The 17651-nt window shown below is 38.1% G+C and overlaps 1 protein-coding gene across 18 annotated transcripts in view; it reads left to right on the top strand.

Annotated features, from left to right (window-relative positions):
• Nucleotides 1-17651, top strand: part of TMEM116 (transmembrane protein 116) — a 167676-nt gene that overhangs the window by 64528 nt on the left and 85497 nt on the right. For 17 of the 18 annotated variants that reach the window (XM_045041485.1, XM_019814550.3, XM_045041479.1 and 14 more), the window contains 6 exons: nucleotides 8252-8356; nucleotides 12768-12817; nucleotides 13783-13866; nucleotides 14225-14360; nucleotides 16101-16245; nucleotides 16839-16912. In XM_045041485.1, the coding sequence (XP_044897420.1) occupies nucleotides 8252-8356; nucleotides 12768-12817; nucleotides 13783-13866; nucleotides 14225-14360; nucleotides 16101-16245; nucleotides 16839-16912 (594 nt within the window). Of the gene's footprint in view, nucleotides 1-8251; nucleotides 8357-12767; nucleotides 12818-13782; nucleotides 13867-14224; nucleotides 14361-16100; nucleotides 16246-16838; nucleotides 16913-17462; nucleotide 17651 lie in introns of those variants that run through there. The other variant, XM_045041489.1, reaches the window with a different exon arrangement.

The raw sequence follows: 17651 nt of genomic DNA, 5'->3' as shown, positions 1-17651 counted from the left end.
CCCTTAAACTATCCTCATTTTTCTTTTTCTTTGTAATGTTTTTTAAAACTATCCTCATTTTTCTTTTTTCTTTTTGTTCAGCTAGGATGAGTTCTGCTACCCTCTAACAGATAGTTGATACATTCTGCATGTTCTTATCTGCTGTTGATTCCCTCTAGTTTTCATTTCAGTTATTGTATTCTTCATCTTTGATTGTTTCTTTAATATTTTCTATAAATTATCACTGTGTTTATTCTCCCAAGTTCAGTGAGCATCTTAATGACCATTACTTTGAACTTTTTATCATGTGGAGTGCTTATTTCCATTTCATTTAGTTGTTTTGCTGAGGTTTTGTCTTGTTCTTTCATTTAGAACATATTCTTCTGTCTCCTCATTTTACCTGGTTCTCAGTGTTTGTTTCTCTGTATTATGTAGACCTGCTGTGCCTCCTGGTCTTGATGCAGTGGCCTTATGTAGAGGGCATCCTTTGGGCCCCAGAAACACATTCCTCTCTGGTCACCAGAACCAGGTGCTCCAGGGATGTCTTTTGTATAGGCTGTATGTGCCCTTCTGTTGTAGCTGGCCCATTACTGCTATGGGTGCATGGTATGCAGGATCGGTCCCTGGCACAACTGGCTTAAAGGCCTGGCTGTGGCTGCTGCATGCAGGGCCCAGCCACAACTGTTGTGAGTAACTGGTAGGTGGAGCCAGTCCCATCCCTGGCAGGAGCTGCTTTGGAGGGGGCACCTGCTATGGCAGGTGGGTTGAGTGGGGCATGTCCACAGGGGAATGTTGAGGTTGGTTGAGCAGTGCTTGCAAGGTAGGTGGAGAGTGTCAGAACAGGTGCCCACCGGAGTTGGGCTAGCTAGATCGAAGGAGGGCAAGAATAATGACATTTACCAGCATTTCCATTCCTAGAGAAAGTTCCTATAGATTCCATCCTTCCATCACCTGCCCTAAAATTAGTCAATAAATCTTCATATATGGCCCAGGTTCTTTTAAAACTGCAGCCCTGGGGTGCTTGGGTGGCTCAGTCAGTTAAGTGTCTGACTCTCTCTCTCTCTCTCTTTATTTGAGAGAGCATGAGTGCAAGGTTGGGGGGAGGAGCAGAGAGAGGGAATCCTAAGCAGGCTCCTTGCTCAGAACAGAGCCTGACACAGGACTCCATCCCACAATACTGGGATCATGACCTAAGCCAAAATCAAGAGTCAGATGCTCAACTGACTGAGCCACCCAGGTGCTCCTAAGCATCTGATTCTTGATCTCAGCTCAGGTCTTGATCTCAGGGCCGTTGAGTTCATGCCTAGCTTTGGGCTCTGCACTGGGGGCTTGTCTTCCTGGTGCTGGTCCCCAGGGCAGGCAGTGCCCAATGTGGTGTTTAAACCCCTTGCTCCTCAGGAAGGACCTCCATACCTGTGACATCCTTCCTACTGTGGGTCACTATGCTGAGGGTGTGAGTCCTGACCAGTCCGTGTCTCTTCCCCTCCAACTTTTATTGATATGGCTTTTTCTTTATATCTTCAGGTATGGAAGAACTGTTCTACTAATCTTCAGTTGTTCTCAGACAGTTGCTTTGTATGTAGAGTAGCTTTGGTGTGTCAGTGAGAGGGGAGCTCAGGATCCTCCTATTCTACCATCTTCATCAGGATCCTCTCATGCCCAAAAAAATTTTTAAGCAATTTATTGAGATGCAGTTCATGTAAGATAAAATTGACTATTTTTAAAAAGTAATTAATTTTAATTAATAAATTATTTATTTATTTAATTTATTTATTTATAAATTTATTTATTTATTTATTAAATTAATAATTTGATAAATTAATTAAAATTAATTAATTTTAATGTCTATTTTTGAGAGGGAGGCAGAGCATCAGTGGGGGAGAGAGAGAGAGGGAGACACAGATTCCAAAGCAGGCTCCAGATTCTGAGCTGTCAGCACAGAGCCCAAGGCAGGGCTTGAACCCGTGGAGGTAAAAGATCATGACCTGAGCCGAAGTCGAATCCTTAACCGACTAAGCCACCCAGGTGCCCCTAAAATTGACCATTTTAAGGTGAACAGTTCAGTTGTAATAGTACATTCAACAATGTGGTGAAACCCCCATCTTTATATAGTTTCAAAACATTTCTGTCATTCCAGTGTAAAACCCCTTTCTCATTAAGCAATTTCTCCCCATTTTGCCTATCTGGAAACCACCAATCTGAGTTTAGTCTCTATGGGTATATCTATTCTGGATGCTTTGTATTAATAGAATCATTCAAAATGTGACCTTTTGGGGCGCCTGGGTGGCTCAGTCGGTTAAGTGGCCGACTTTGGCTCAGGTCATGATCTCGCGGTCCGTGAGTTCGAGCCCCGCGTCGGGCTCTGTGCTGACAGCTCGGAGCCTGGAGCCTGTTTCGGATTCTGTGTCTCCCTCTCTCTGACCCTCCCCTGTTCATGCTCTGTCTCTCTCTGTCTCAAAAATAAATAAATGTTAAAAAAAAAATTAAAAGAAACAAACAAAATGTGACCTTTTGTCTGGTTTTATTCACTTAGCATAATGTTTTGAAGGGTCATCCATGCAGCATGTATCAGTCTTTCACTCCTTTTTATGGCTGAATAGTATTTCATTGTATGGATATATCACAGTTTATTTATCCATTCATATGTTTATGGACATTTGGGCTATTTCCACTTTTTGGCTATTATTCTCAGTGCTTTTATGATCACAGGTATACATGTAGTTGTTTATTTGTTTTCAGTTCTTTGAGTTGTGTACCTACGAATGAAATTGGCTGAATTGTATGGTAATTCTGTTTAATTATTTAAGGAAGCACCAAACTATTCCCATTTTTGGTACTCTTAATTTCTTTGTATAGATTTAAATTTCTGTTATCACGTTTTTTCCGGAATGACTTCCTTTAACACTTCTTATAGTAATGGTCTCCTTCAGTGTATTCTCTCAGCTTTTGTCTGTCTGCAGAAGCCCTTAACTTTTGTCCATGTTTTTTTTTTTTAAATTTATTTAAATTTATTTTTTATTTTTTTATTTTTTAAAATTTACATCCAAATTAGTTAGCATATAGTGCTACAATGATTTCAGGAGTAGATTCCTTAGTGCCTCCTACCCATTTAGCCTATCCCCCCTCCCACAAGTACTCCAGTAACCCTCCGTTTGTTCTCCATATTCATGAGTGTCTTCTGTTTTGTCCCCCTCCCTGTTTTTATATGATTTTTGTTTCCCCTCCCTTATATTCATCTGTTTTGTCTCTTAAAGTCCTCATATGAGTGAAGTCATATGATTTTTGTCTTTCTCTGACTAATTTCACTTAGCATAATACCCTCCAGTTCCATCCGCGTAGTTGCAAATGGCAAGATTTCATTCTTTTTGATTGGTAATACTCCACTGTATATATATACCACATTTTCTTTATCCACTCATCCATCGATGGACATTTGGGCTCTTTCCATACGTTGGCTATTGTTGATAGTGCTGCTATAAACATGGGGGTGCATGTGTCCCTTCAAAACAGCACACCTGTATCCTGTGGATAAATGCCTAGTGGTGCAATTGTTGGGTGGTAGGGTAGTTCTATTGTTAGTTTTTTGAGGAACCTCCATGCTGTTTTCCAGAGTGGCTGCACCGGCTTGCATTCCCATGTCCTTGGTTTTTAAAGGTGTTTTTGACATGTATAGAATTTGAGGTTGACATTTTTTTTTCTTATTAAAGTTACCTTAAAGATATGCCTGTGTTTTCTGGATTGTATTATTTCTTATAAGAAGTGTGATGTCATTATTATCTTTGGTCCTCTGTACATAATATGGCTTTTTACCCTAAATGCTTTTGTTGTTTTCTGTTTATCACGGATTTTCGTTAATTTGATGATAATGTATCTTGGTATGTTTTTTTCCATGTTTCTTATGCTTTATATTTTCATTAAATTTGAAAAAAAATGGTTATTTATTCAAACATATTTTGTTTCTCCTTGCCTCTCTACTCCTGGAATTCCAGTTCTATGTGTATTAATTAGCCTTCTTGATATTGTCTCACAGCAAACTAAGGGTTTGTTCATTTTTTTAAGTGTGTTTTTCTCTCAGTGTTTCATTTTAGTTATTTTCTATTTCTGTATCTTTAAGTTTGCTAATCTTTTCTTTTGCAGTTTCTACTTTGTCATAATTAAACTTCATATATTTTTCATCTCTGGAATTTCAAATTGGGTCTTTTTTATCTCTTCTATTTCTCTACTTGTCATGCTCACACTTTCTTTTTGGACATATAAAGTATATCATTAACATTTTTTATCTACTTATTTTCATAATCTGTCATTTCTGTGTTCGTTTCCATTGATTAATTTTTCTCTTGGTTGTGGGCCATATTTTCCTGCTTCATTGCATCATTTATAATATTTTTTTAAAGAAGGCAAGGTAAACAAATAGCTTAAGTATTTTGTTTGTTTGAAAGTAAGCTCATTAACATTATATAATGAAAATGTACAAAGAATAGTGGTGCAGTTTTTGGTTAGATTTAAGTTAGACATTCATTAATAAGGAATCTTAGAATATGAATAGTCCAGAAATTTCTCTAAACCATATGGTCAGAACAGCTGTCTCTGAGTATTACCTTACTTTGAAAGGTACTGGCATACATCTGAATTGAACTCAGAATTTTTCAAAATAAGCCCTAATTAATAAAACTATTCTATATTCAGACAAACAATTTTAATAAAACTTATTTTCCAGAAAAAAAAAATAAAGGACAAAGCGACCACATTTTACAAAATGTGGTCCTGAACAAATAAAAAACGTATACTTCCACCTCCTCAAAACAGAGACTGCTTTCTTTTCCTCAACCTTGGAAACAAGGTGAAGAATAGTCTGCAAGCAAGTTTGGGCAGGGGTTTGCTAAAACAAAGCTCAAGCAGTTGAACATGGCACCTCTTAAAAAGAATTTGGGGAAACTTGACCAGAAAATCCAAATTCTGTTTTTAATGACAGATACAGAGGTGAGCTGGCTTCTCCCAAGCAGCAGTGCAGGACGAGGGGAGGGTGGTGGGTGGGAGTGGTTGGCCCAGACCTAAAGGAGACTTTTTCTTCCTTTTTTTTATTTTGAAAAATTTTTAATGTTTATTATTTGTTTTTGAGAGGGAAAGAGAGAGAGTGCAAGCGAGGGAGGGGCAGAGAGAGGGGAGGACACAGAATGTGAAACAGGCTCCAGGCTCTGAGCTGTCAGCACACGTGGGTCTCGAACTCACCAGCCATGAGATCGTGACCTGAGCCGAAGTCAGATGCTTAACCGACTGAGCCACCCAAGCGCCCTGAGACCTTTTGTTTTTAGAGGTTCAATGTTCAGGGAGCTCTTTGTGTGAATGAGAGGAGCACAGATTCCACATGGGTATTTTAAGGCATGGAGGCAAAGTATTTTTCAACACAACTAGGCAGAGTCCATGTGTTAAATGGTCCATCTCCATCCAGTTTGTCCTAATTCCTGACCATGCATTTGTAGAATTAGGACCACAGACCTTTGCTATGTGATTATAATCGTATCTAATATCCATCCTAACTTATGATTCATATTCTGTGCCTGGAAACAGTCCCTCTATTTAACAATAATACCGACACATAGAACAACCCACCGTTACAACTTATATGGTCACAAAACATTAGTGATTTTCTGTAGACCAGCAAATATTTTTGACCACAATTATTGTGCATCAAGTTCACAGCCAGAATCCCTGATATCAAAAATTTTTTCACAATATTAAATAATAATTTAACATACACACTTACACAAACACACACATACTTCTTACAGAATTGTGCTTGGGGAAACTCCATTTGTTGAGTGCCACGGAGGGCCTACTTTGCTAAACTGCTGAACGTTTTGTTTGGAAAATCTATCACAGTAGGTCACAGATGTTTACTGATGAGTAGAAAAGGAAGATACACTTATGGCAACCAGAAAGTTTTAAGGTCTTTCAAGTTCTATAAAATAGACCTGCAGAAATGTTTAAGTGTTCTTAGGATGCAAAGTTGGAACTGAAATGTGATATAAAACCAGCTGCAAAATATACAGCAGCCATCTCTTCAGGTCAAACCTGGTACCTAGATATGCAAGAAAGCTTCATGACACCTAGCTTGTTGGCTTTGTCCCATATTCTTGCATAATCTGATCTTATGTGGAGCCAGGCAGAGGGCCAGGCATGCTGCCACCTCAGGGAACCAGGGCTCAGCAGTGCTGGTGCGATCTCCATGGGCCAACTAAACGTTGCCCGCCACTGAGGAGCCAGGACCAGGAGCTGATGGCAGGCAGCAGTGGCCCAACCTCAGGCTCTTCAGTGGAGCTCACAAGCCAACCATGATTTATAATATTTTATTAGTTGTTAGACATTACAGATTTTACATTGTTGATTATTTTATATATATATATATATATATATATATATATATATATATATATATATTCCTTTAAATTTGGTTTTGTTCTTGGATGTAGCTAACTCTGAATCTGTGGGATCCTTTCAAGGATTATTTTTGTAAGGCTTCCTTTAAACTTTCATTAGAGCAGTCTCTCATGTACAACTAATTTGGTGCCATTAGTGAGGCAATCCTCCTCCTCCTCCTCCTCCTCCTCCTCCTCCTCCTCCTCCTCCTCCTCCTCCTCTTCTTCTTCTTCTTCTTCTTCTTCTTCTTCTTCTTCTTCTTTTTGAAGTTTATTTATTCAGAGAGAAAGAGCAGGGGAAGGGCAGAGAAAAAGGGAGAGAGACAGTCCCAAACAGGCTCTCCACAGCCCAGTGCAGGGTTTGAACTCACGAACATGAGATCATGACTTGAGCCAAAATCAAGAGTCAGACACTTACTGACTGAGCCACCCAAGTGCCCCAGGAAATACTCATCTTATGATTCTACCTTATTCTATAGTACTTTCATTTTCTGCTTATGTCTTAGGAAGTCTTTCTACTCTGGCTGATAAAAACACAAACTTATTCCTTTGAAGACTGTTCCACCTATTTCTCTATGGTGGGTTTTTGTTTTTGTTTTTAGTAGGCTCCACACCCAGCGCACAGCCCAATGCAGGGCTTGAACTTACAACCCTGAGATCATGACCTGAGCTGAGATCAAAAGTCAGATACCTAACAGGCTGAGCCACCCAGGCACCCTGCTCTTTGGTGGTTTTGTTCCTGATCTGCATGGTTTTCGATCTCACATGCATATATAAATACTTAATCAAGGACCTGAGGGTACCTCTGCAAATTTCCAGAGCACTGTTATCTCTGTGTGGGTATCTCTTCTCTGATAATCTGCTTCATGTACTATAGCTGCCTAGGCCTGTCCAACTCTGAACTGTCTCTTCACTCACCAAGACAGCCCATCCATTTGGATTCTCCCTCATTGCACGTGTTCCCCTCACCACCACCCCCTACCTTGCCAGTGAGCTGGGGCACTTGTTTGTTTTTCTTCTTTCAGGGATTACACTTCTGTACTGATTATTACCTAATGTTTGAAAACCAAGTGTTTCATATATTTTTCCCAACTTTTAGTTTTTAGGATGCAAGGAAAATTCTGTTACTTCATCAGAGATGGGAGCAGAAATTTTTACTCTTGGATTTTGTCCTGTTGATTCCTTGCTATATCTTCCCAGTTCTTTGATGCTTTTAAGGATTTAAAAACTCTTTTATCCAGCATGTTTAAAGTTTTTTTTTTTTTAACATTTATTTATTTTTGGGACAGAGAGAGACAGAGCATGAACGGGGGAGGGGCAGAGAGAGAGGGAGACACAGAATTGGAAACAGGCTCCAGGCTCTGAGCCATCAGCCAGAGCCCGACGCGGGGCTTGAACTCACGGACCGCGAGATCATGACCTGGCTGAAGTCGGACGCTCAACCGACTGCGCCACCCAGGCGCCCCATGTTTAAAGTTTTTAATGGGAAATTTGGTTCAAATAGCCTAGGCTATCATTATTAGAAATGGCAATCAGTATGGTCTTTCCAATTAAAGAATAAAATAGAAAAAGTATCCTAAGATATCTTCATAAAAGTGGAACAGTTGGGTGAGAGGGTGTGGATAATGCTGTGGTTCCTCTAAACAGTCAAAAGGATAAAATAAGGAATCTGGGACATATATTAGGCAGGCCTGGGTAGAATTCCCAGACATGGCCCAGTTTTGCATGTAATGGATATTAGATGGTAAGTTACTAATAGACCATTAAGGTAGGATTTTTATAGTAGAAAATAATGTAATAAACTGAAAGAAATCATAGTGGGACAGTTATGATGAGTTGTTTTGATTTCCACCTAGATATTCTACATTTCCTCATCTTTTTACACCGTCAATTACATCTGGTATCTGTACAAAGAGCTGAGGATGAGACACAACCAGAGTGGACAGAACACATTTGCACTGGTGAGTTTTATTCAGAGCTAACAGTTAACAATATGCTAAAATAAACCTATATATCCTTGATAAACAGTGTAAGCAATCTGCACTGGCTAGGTGAATTCATGGAGGTTAATAAAAGAAAAATCATGTTCTCACAGAGTTTCCATTCTGTTGACAAGATTTTTTCTTCTCTCTTGCTACCAAAAAAATAAAAAGGTTTTGATTATAGGAAACATTATTTACAGTACTGTCATTATTGCCTGGTTCCATCAAGTAAGGGAAATCCTTATTGGCTCTATGCTAATTCATCATTGTTGTTAGAGTAGAGAATAAGATCTTAGGTAGAGTCAGGGAAAGTGCTTAGTTTGCTAACATGGGATTTGGGCTACAGGTACTGGAAAGGGAGAGTGTTCTGCTTGGCTGTATTGCTTCAGTATGTGTGGATAACAGATACAGTTTGCAGAAGGGCAGAGGAGTTAATGTGTGGCCATCAGAAAACAAGGTAGATCCAGGGAATAGTTTTCCTCCTTTGGTTCAGAGGGAGTTTGGGGCATTGTCTAGTATTACACTTACAAAAGAGAGGAGAACTCTAAGTCAGTGCATCTGGATTTTGTGTGTGTGTGTATGCATGCATATTTTTACCTATCAGATAATTTATTATTTCAAGTGTACAATCCAATGACTTTTAAAGCAGACTTACCAGCTTGTATAATAGTGATCATAAATAAGTTCTAGAATATTTTCTTCACCCCAAATTCTTCACGACCATTTATTGTTAATTTCCTGCCCGCCCCCTGCACTAGACAACAGTTAATGTACTTTCTGACTCTATACATTTTCCTTTTCTGGACATTTCATATAGGTAGAATCATCCAATATATAGTCTGTTGTATCTGGTTTATTTCACTTAGCATACTTTTGAAGTTTACCCATCATAGCATACATAAGTAATTCATTCTTTTTTTAGTGTTGAATAGTATTCCATTGTATAGTACACTCAGTTTCTTATTTCTGATTCTATCAGTATATCACTAAGTGATCTTAGAAGACATTTTTATGATGTTAGCCATTTTCATTTCATTTTTTTTTTCTTTTGAGAAAGAGCAGGGGAAGGGAAGAGGGAGAGGGAGAGAGAGAATCTTAAGCAGGCTCCACGCTCAGCTTGGAGTCCATCACAAGACTCAATCTCACAACTGTGAGATGATAACTTGAGCCAAAATCAAGAGTTGGACCCTTAACTGACTGAACCACCCAGGCGCCCTAGCCATTTTCATTTCTTTGACTGTCATTATACATTTTAATCTTCCTATACAAATCTTACTAAGTATTCCAGTTTTCTTATTTCTTACAGTATCCATTATGCTGTGTGTTTTTTTTAAGATTTTATTTTTTGGTAATCTCTACACCCAGCATGGGGCTTGAACCTACAACCCCAAGGTTAAGAGTCTCACACTCCACCAATGAGACAGATGGGTGCCCCTGTTGTGGTTTTTTTTTTTTTTTTTTTTTTTTTGAAGAGGAATTTTTGTTTAAGAGCATCATGGAGTAATTGAATCTGGAAACCCTCCCTACATACCTTTCTCTAGCTCCTACAGATCAGTTGTAGACTAAATGAAAGTTGGTATACTGTCATGCACATGATGAAACTCAATAAAAACTTGTTGAATGAGTAAATGGTACTATTCCATTGTCAAAAGAGATTTGAGGGTGAATCAGGAAATCTGTCTTCTAGATGCAGTTCTATCATTTATCTCCTTTCTGATCTTGAGCACATCATCTCCTTTTCTTGGGTCTCAGTTTTCCATAAAATGAAGTGTTGGTCTCTGTGATCTTTAATGTCACTTATAGCTCCAAAATGCTGTGATACTCTAAATCCTCATCTGACTGGTTTCTAAAGAAGATATGTTTCTTGCATTTTTCTAGCCTTGTCCTAGATATATGTTGTTGGAAAAGATTGAGAGCATAGAATGCTTTGAAAACTTTTCTCTTTTTTCTTTTTTGCTGGAAGAATGGGCAGTGAGGAAATCATTGAAAACTTAATGTGAAGAGACCTTAGTTAGCATCCTGAACAAGATATTATAGTCTATCCAAGCCCTGTTCAATAGAACTTTCTGCAGTGATCAAGCACTGTCCAGTTCAGTAGCCATTAACCAGTGGCTGTTGAGCACTTGAAATGTGGCTGGTATGATTGAGGAACTGAATTATTTAATTTAATTTTAACTTTAACCACATGTGGTTAGTGTTTACCATATTGTGTAACACAGTACTCTGTTCTGGTGTTTTTTTCTCTTGTTTACATCTGGTAAGTCAATGCTTATAATTGATCTTCTGTATTTTAAACTTGTATAGTTTCTCAGCTCCCTACAATTTAGTAATGGCTATGGATATATGTCCTTTTACGTGTTTGTCTACATAATCCTAGAATCCTAGAGCTGGAAGATACTGCAAAAAAATAATTCATTTCTCTCCCTCAAGCACATGAATGTCTAAAAAGTTCTACAGCCTTATATGGGTAGTATTTCAAGTTTGGTATGTGAGGTTCATTCACTCACAAGCTAAGAGACTGCAATTTGGGAAAAGTTATTTGGCTAAAGAGGAATTCTCTAAAAAAGTTACCATAATGAGACCAGAAGCCGAGAATGGGAACAAGGAGAGATATTTTTCTGAGGCTTGGGTTCCTGTCAGGAGAACAAATTAATCTTTGAAAGAAAGGGAGGGAGAGACATAAAATTAGCTCTTATATATATATAGCATTCTACCGTTTTTTGTCCATGGAAATGCACATACTGTACTTTATAACTCATGCCATGGCATGAGAAGACAAACCCTAGCCCCAAATTTTAACCCCACTGCCTTTTATTCTGTCATAGCTTTATATCAGGAGCCTTGAAAATGTTTTTTTCATTTTGAATTCTCTTTTAAATATCCTAGCAAGACTTGTGCCCTAAACTGTTATCAGTAAGGGTTTTTTTTTAATGTACATTTATTTTGAGTGAGAGAGAGAGAGAGCGCGCACATGAGCAGGGGAGGGGCAGAGAGGAAGGGAGAGAATCCAAAGCAAGTTCAGCGCTGTCAGCACAGAGCCCTGCGGGGTTTGATCTTACACACCGTGAGATCATGACCTGAGCCAGAATCAAGAATCAGATACTTAACCTTCATGAGATGGAGCCCCAAGCTGAGATCAAGAGTTGGATACTCAACTGACTGAGCCACCCACGTACCCCATATCAGTAAGTTTTTTATCAGAGATTCATTAACAGAAATATAAGAACAAGAATTAAACATAGGTTAGTCTGATTGATAGAGGATAGAATAAAAAGAGAAGGGACATGGGTGGAAAAGGTCACCAAAGACTAATTTTACTTATTTCTCCTTTTACTTAAAGTCAGCATTGGCTGTCTTACTTGAAATCATTTGCTGTTCCTGATCTGTAGTTTTTAGGGCACATCAATTACCCATCTCTGATTACTGATTAATTGCTCACTTAATGTTTATTGATCCCTAATGATGCCATTCTAGAAGATAATATGATCTCTTACCTCAGAACAGAAAAAAGCTTGTTTTCTATTCTGGTCTCACTTTAAGGTGATCTGTTCAAAGTCTTCTACTATAAACTTCTAGTGGGTAGATACCATTCTTCTGTTAAGTTATTTTTCAGTGTCTAACACAACTGGGGGTTTTTGAAATGCTCTTTCTTTTAGAGTGTGACAGGTGTTATATCTAAAGGGCTTATTTGACCCCCCTCTATTATGCTAATCATGGCTTATTAAGTTTTCTGCTGGTGATCTTATACACGGATTTCTGCTCCACCCATAAGGTCTGAAAAGTCCACACCTCCCTGGATCTAAAGAGAAGAGGATTGAACTATTATTAGAAGATGGAGGAGTACTGTGTGATTTCTTATTTACCTTTCTTCTTAAGAGAATTTGTTGTACCCAAGTCTTGTATCAAGCTACTTCCCTCAGGCTCTCTTTGTGGCTATTGTTGTTATACTTTTTAGAATATAGTAACACAAACACAATTCTCTTATTGCCAATGCTAAGGAACTATCTATTTAATTGAATTTTGTAGCAAATACTGCTTGACACAACCAAGGTAGCTCTTGGGAATTTTTGCTCTATCAAGTGGTAAGTGATGACCTGATATTTAGTATATTATGATCAACAATATTCTTTTTTTTTAATGTTTATTTATTTTTGAGAGAGACAGAGACAGAATGCAAGTGGGTTAGGGGCAGAGAGAGAGAGAGAGAGAGACAGAAGCAGAAGCAGGCTCCAGGCTCTGAGCTGTCAGCACAGAGCCCGATGCGGGGCTTGAACTCATGAGCTGTGAGAACATGACCTGAGCTGAAGTCAGAGGCTCAACCGACTGAGCCACCCAGTGCCCCATGATTGGCAATATTCTAAGACTTTACTCACATTTATTCTTTTCACAGGTTGTAGATTATACTTGTCATGTTGGTCAAATAGCCATCATTTTGTCAAGGTAAGGTTTTTGCTTTACTTTCTGGCTAGGTATAGACTCTCATTATTCTGTGGTCCAGGTTGGAGCAAATAGGAGGACAGTGCCCTTTATTTCCATTGACTGTATAACTCCTAGGTCCTCATAGAACTTTATTGACTTGGAAGCAACAAATATATTATCATCGGTACCGTATTCCCAGATAGAATAGGCAAGCAGTTTGAAGTTATAGTTTTGAATTTTAGCCTCAGTTTTGCCATCAACTCTATGTGACTGTCAACAAATATTTGCCTTTAAGTCTTTAGACTTCTAATTCCTTTTTATATCATAAAGAGTTGTAATAGAAGGCTGTCAAAATCTTACCCACCTTTATAACATTGGGTGAGAGTCTTACAACTATTAGCCCCAGGAAAGGTCTGGATTTTACCTAAAACAGTGGTCATATCAGAGTTGATGTTAGAATTTTTAACTTTTATTTTTGGGTCTTTTCCTCTTACAGAGAGCTGGCTATAATTAGCTGGATAGGTAATTGGTTATTTAAATGTATGCTTCCAAAAAGCTCCCAGGAAGAGGCTGATGAGAATGAAGTTATTCCTGGTTGTCATAGAAAGTGAGCACAGAACTCCTTGTTAGATTTTTGACCCATTCCCAGAGACTCTTTGACAATGTTAGATTTCATTAATTTAGGTATGAAATGCATTCTCCACTCCACTTAGCAATTGGTTAAGGAGTATTTGTAAGGCTTTTGAGGTATTATTCTTGAAGAATTTATATATATATATATATATATATATATATATATATATATATATATATGTATGTGTGTGTGTATACATATATATATATATACACATATATATATATACACACACATATTTGTGGAGAGTGGTGGAGTGATAGAGTTAGGAGAAGAACAGAGTATTTTGCAAAGGGGAAAGGGAATAAAAATGTCTGAATATTAGGGTGATAAGTTTTTTTTTTCCTCCCAGCCTGATACCTCTGCTGTTGATGATACCTGTATTCTGTCTGGGCAATGTCAGTGAATGTTTCCGCAACTTCAGTCAGAGCCACAGGTAAGCAAGGACCAGATCTATCATTTTCATGGTAGACTACACCTTTTCTTTTCCATATATAGAGATGGAAAAGACTTTCTACGTATACTCTGGCCAAGTTGTTTGTATTTGGAACAAGGTTCTATGGTACCTTGGTGTAGTCTATAGAGCAAGGTATAGTCAAGGCAAAAAATACATAAGTAGAAATATAACACAAAGATACTAGAAGATAATGTGTCTATCAGAAAGAATAAGGGGTTATGGGAAAGGGTTAGCAAAATGATAAGTAAAATTGCATACTTAGTAAATTTTGTTGCACCAAATGTGGGTATCTCTCTGTATCTTTAGCAGTGTTCCTGTCCATTGATTCTCTTCCTAGGTATATTCTGATGTATTCACCATCGTCAGCCATGGCTGAACTGCCTTCTGTCAACACATCAGTCTGTACCACACTTTATTTTTATGGGATCACCATTTTCCTGACCAGCTTTCTCCTCAGCCTCCTTGCTATTGTGGTACGGTGCTACCTGCCTTTATGGACAGAAAGGGAAGATTGGGAGGGATGCAGCAGTATTCCTAGGGACTGGGAAAAATGGGATGGAGAGGCATTTCCTAAAGTTCTAGATCTAAGAAAGTAGCTAAGAGATATTGATACTTTAATTACTACCTCAGTTTTTGGATTTCTCAAGATTAAGTGATTAATGGGGAAAGAGCCTGTATTAATTATGTGATAATTATGCTCACCCTAGAACTAATATATGTTCCTGTGGATCCTCATGGAAAACCAAACCAGAAGATTAGTATGTGTCAAGTATATCCTTTATACAGGATAACACTCCAGAAATAGCAAATATGCTTTGATTTAATTTGATAATTTTCCAAATAACAAAGGAGTTTTCTTTTCTCAATTATTTATTGGGTGTAAATGCATATATGCTGTGTCTGACTGGGGTTAAAGTGCTAAGTGGCTTAAGCAGTTACTAAATATTCATTTGACATCACCAGAATGATGTACAATTAAAATAATTAGCTATGGGACAATATGTTATTTACACGTAACTGCCTAGTATAAAATCAGTACACAAGTGAACATGCCTTTTTATTTGCCATATCTACTTTTCAGTATCATTTTTTCCTTTCTTCATATGCTAATTCAAGGATTACAAACTATCTGCCTGCAGACCAAATTTATCCTACAGAGATGTTTTATTTTGCTAGCACAGCTGGAACATGTGAACCAAATATAATTGCAGAGAATTTCCTTTGACAATTTAAAAATAAGTTAGGGGGATAGCTTAGTTCAAATCAGCAACTATGTAAAGAGGGCAAAATGGTTACTTTATATTAAGATGGTTTTGATAATCTACATTTAGAACTAATTGACAAGAGAGTCAGGTATCCCAGAGCCTTGGCATCCTGGAGAATCTTGCTTCTTTAGAATAGCCTAAGCTTCAGTGGGCATTCAGAATCAGAACTGATTCTAGTAGATGAAAATATTCCTAAATAAGTAAAAGCCGCCTTTTGATTCCAGTGTCTGTGGGGAAAGGAAACTACATGGCTAAACTTAATTAAATAATTGACTTGTTCACTTAGAGAGAGGGTCTAGATTATTTGGGAAAATTTTAGATTTGGTCAGATTTGTTACCAAGATTATTACTTAATTTACTCCCCACAAGAAGCACTTTGGAAATCTAAACTGATTTGTATTCCATGAGCTTAACCTTATTCAGATAACCCCCAAAAAGAAGGGGGAAATGGTATTTTCCATCTAAGGACAATAAGACTTCCTAAATTTTTTTTTTTCTTAGAGTTGAGAATTTAAGCCCAGCCACAGTGCTCAAGTATTTATTTTAAGGGTATTAAGTACAAAATGCTTTCTAACATAATCTCTAGTAAAGTGTTTTAAGAGGGTCTGGGTAGATCTTAACTTTAACTTCCCATGCATATATGGTGATTAGCCTCAGTCAGGAAAAAAAAAAAAAGCCTGAGTGTTGATGTAATGTTTATATATGGAATATGATAAACACAGGTTTATTTGTCCATTTCCTGGCCAAGCAGAAGTTCACTCTGAAGATAATTTTCTCTCAGAAGAAGCCAGGTCTCTAAGACAGGTCTCTAATGGTAAAGACAGGAGAATGAGTTTTCTTGCTGTCAGATCCCAAGAGAAGTGATCCCTCTACAATGATAGGAGGCCACACCTGGGAAGTTTTACCAAGCCTCAGGCAAAGCTACTCAACTGCTGTACCCATGTTTAGGTCTTACTCATCCAAACCCAGACCCTATATAAGAAGTTTGTGAAATCGACTGGCTTTCTGGGGACTGAACAGTGGGCAGTGATTCACATCGTGGAACAGCGAGTGCGCTTCTATCCAGTGGCCTTCTTTTGCTGCTGGGGCCCAGGTGGGTATCTTAATGGAAAAAGCTGGGTAATGATGAGGGCAGCTACTGGGTTCTGATCAAGCAAAGTGGTCTTACCAGTAAGGGTGACTGCAACTTGTAAAATTCCTGTCCAACTGTAGAACTTATGTTTGTCCCACTCATATATCAAGTTTCCCCAACTTTCTTGTTTTTCTTCTTATGTTTTAGAAATTATGGTAATTAGACATGAGATGCAATCCAGTAAGAGAGAAAATGTCCTGACAGAGCTCAGAGATCTTAACACCTGCCCTTCCTACTACACAAAGTGTAGTGAGGATCAGATTGGATAATGTTTATAAAAAAGCTTGGTAAATTCTGAAATGCTAAGAAGTGTAACTTATCTTCCTGTAGTGTGCCTTACCATCATTGCTACACTAATAACCTGTAAAGGTTAGTCAATGAGGAATAGAAGTTGGAGACTGGAGGCCCAGTGGTTTATGGAACTGGTTAATCTCAGTCCTAGTCTTCATTATGCCTATGGCTTTATTTCTCACAGTGCTTAGGCATATATATTGGACAATTTTATGCTTAGAGGGCAGGGTTGTCAGCAAGATTCATACTTTGTGTTTTCACAGCCGTCATTCTGATAATCATGAAGTTGACTAAGACACAGAACACGAAGCTTCACATGGCCCTCGGTGTTCTCCAGGTAACACCTTCCACATCTGTTTTTATACCCTCTTACTCTGTTCTCTTAAACTGCCATTACTCAGTAAGCACATTTTTTTTTTTTGCCTTAGCATATTTATTTCAACATTGCAAAAGAGAAAATGTATTTTTTATATTTATGAAGAATGTGAAATTTTCCTCACACTGAGGTAGATACTTTGATGAAAGTGCTGCCATGCATTTCAGAACATATGTATCTCTGGTCAGCTTCATTTTATTGATAGTTTTTAAGGGATACGTAACAAAAAAACAAGATCTACTAGATAATGTTTTTGTGAAACACTGATAGTGACATGATTCTGTCCCATCCAGAGTGAACTGAATGGGGTAAATTAGCTATTCTAGGTAAATGGGGAAAGACGAATGCAGAAATAGAATGATTCTCTCTTTTCCTCTTTTATCAGACTTAAGAAGGCTTTTTGGGCTATCTGACTATACTGATAGGGCAGTTTTCTCAAGCCTAACCTGGGAAATGTAAGTAACAAGGAAGGGCATTGAAACCAGTTCATTTTCCTTATGTTTATGCCAAGAAATCTGACCAACTCTGTCATCCATGACGGGATACAGTGTGAAGAGTGAGTTTATTAGGAAGAGCTAGAAAAATACAAAAAACTGACACCAGATCTTGATGTTTGAGATAGAGGAAATGTAACAATGCTTTATAAATAAGGGGAATGGGGACTACTCCCTGGATCTCTGAAAACCTGAAGGATGGGTTC

The sequence above is a fragment of the Felis catus genome, chromosome D3, assembly GCF_018350175.1.
Source record: "Felis catus isolate Fca126 chromosome D3, F.catus_Fca126_mat1.0, whole genome shotgun sequence".
In the NCBI taxonomy this organism is placed as follows: domain Eukaryota; kingdom Metazoa; phylum Chordata; class Mammalia; order Carnivora; family Felidae; genus Felis; species Felis catus.
This window is presented reverse-complemented; position numbering and strand designations above follow the sequence as displayed.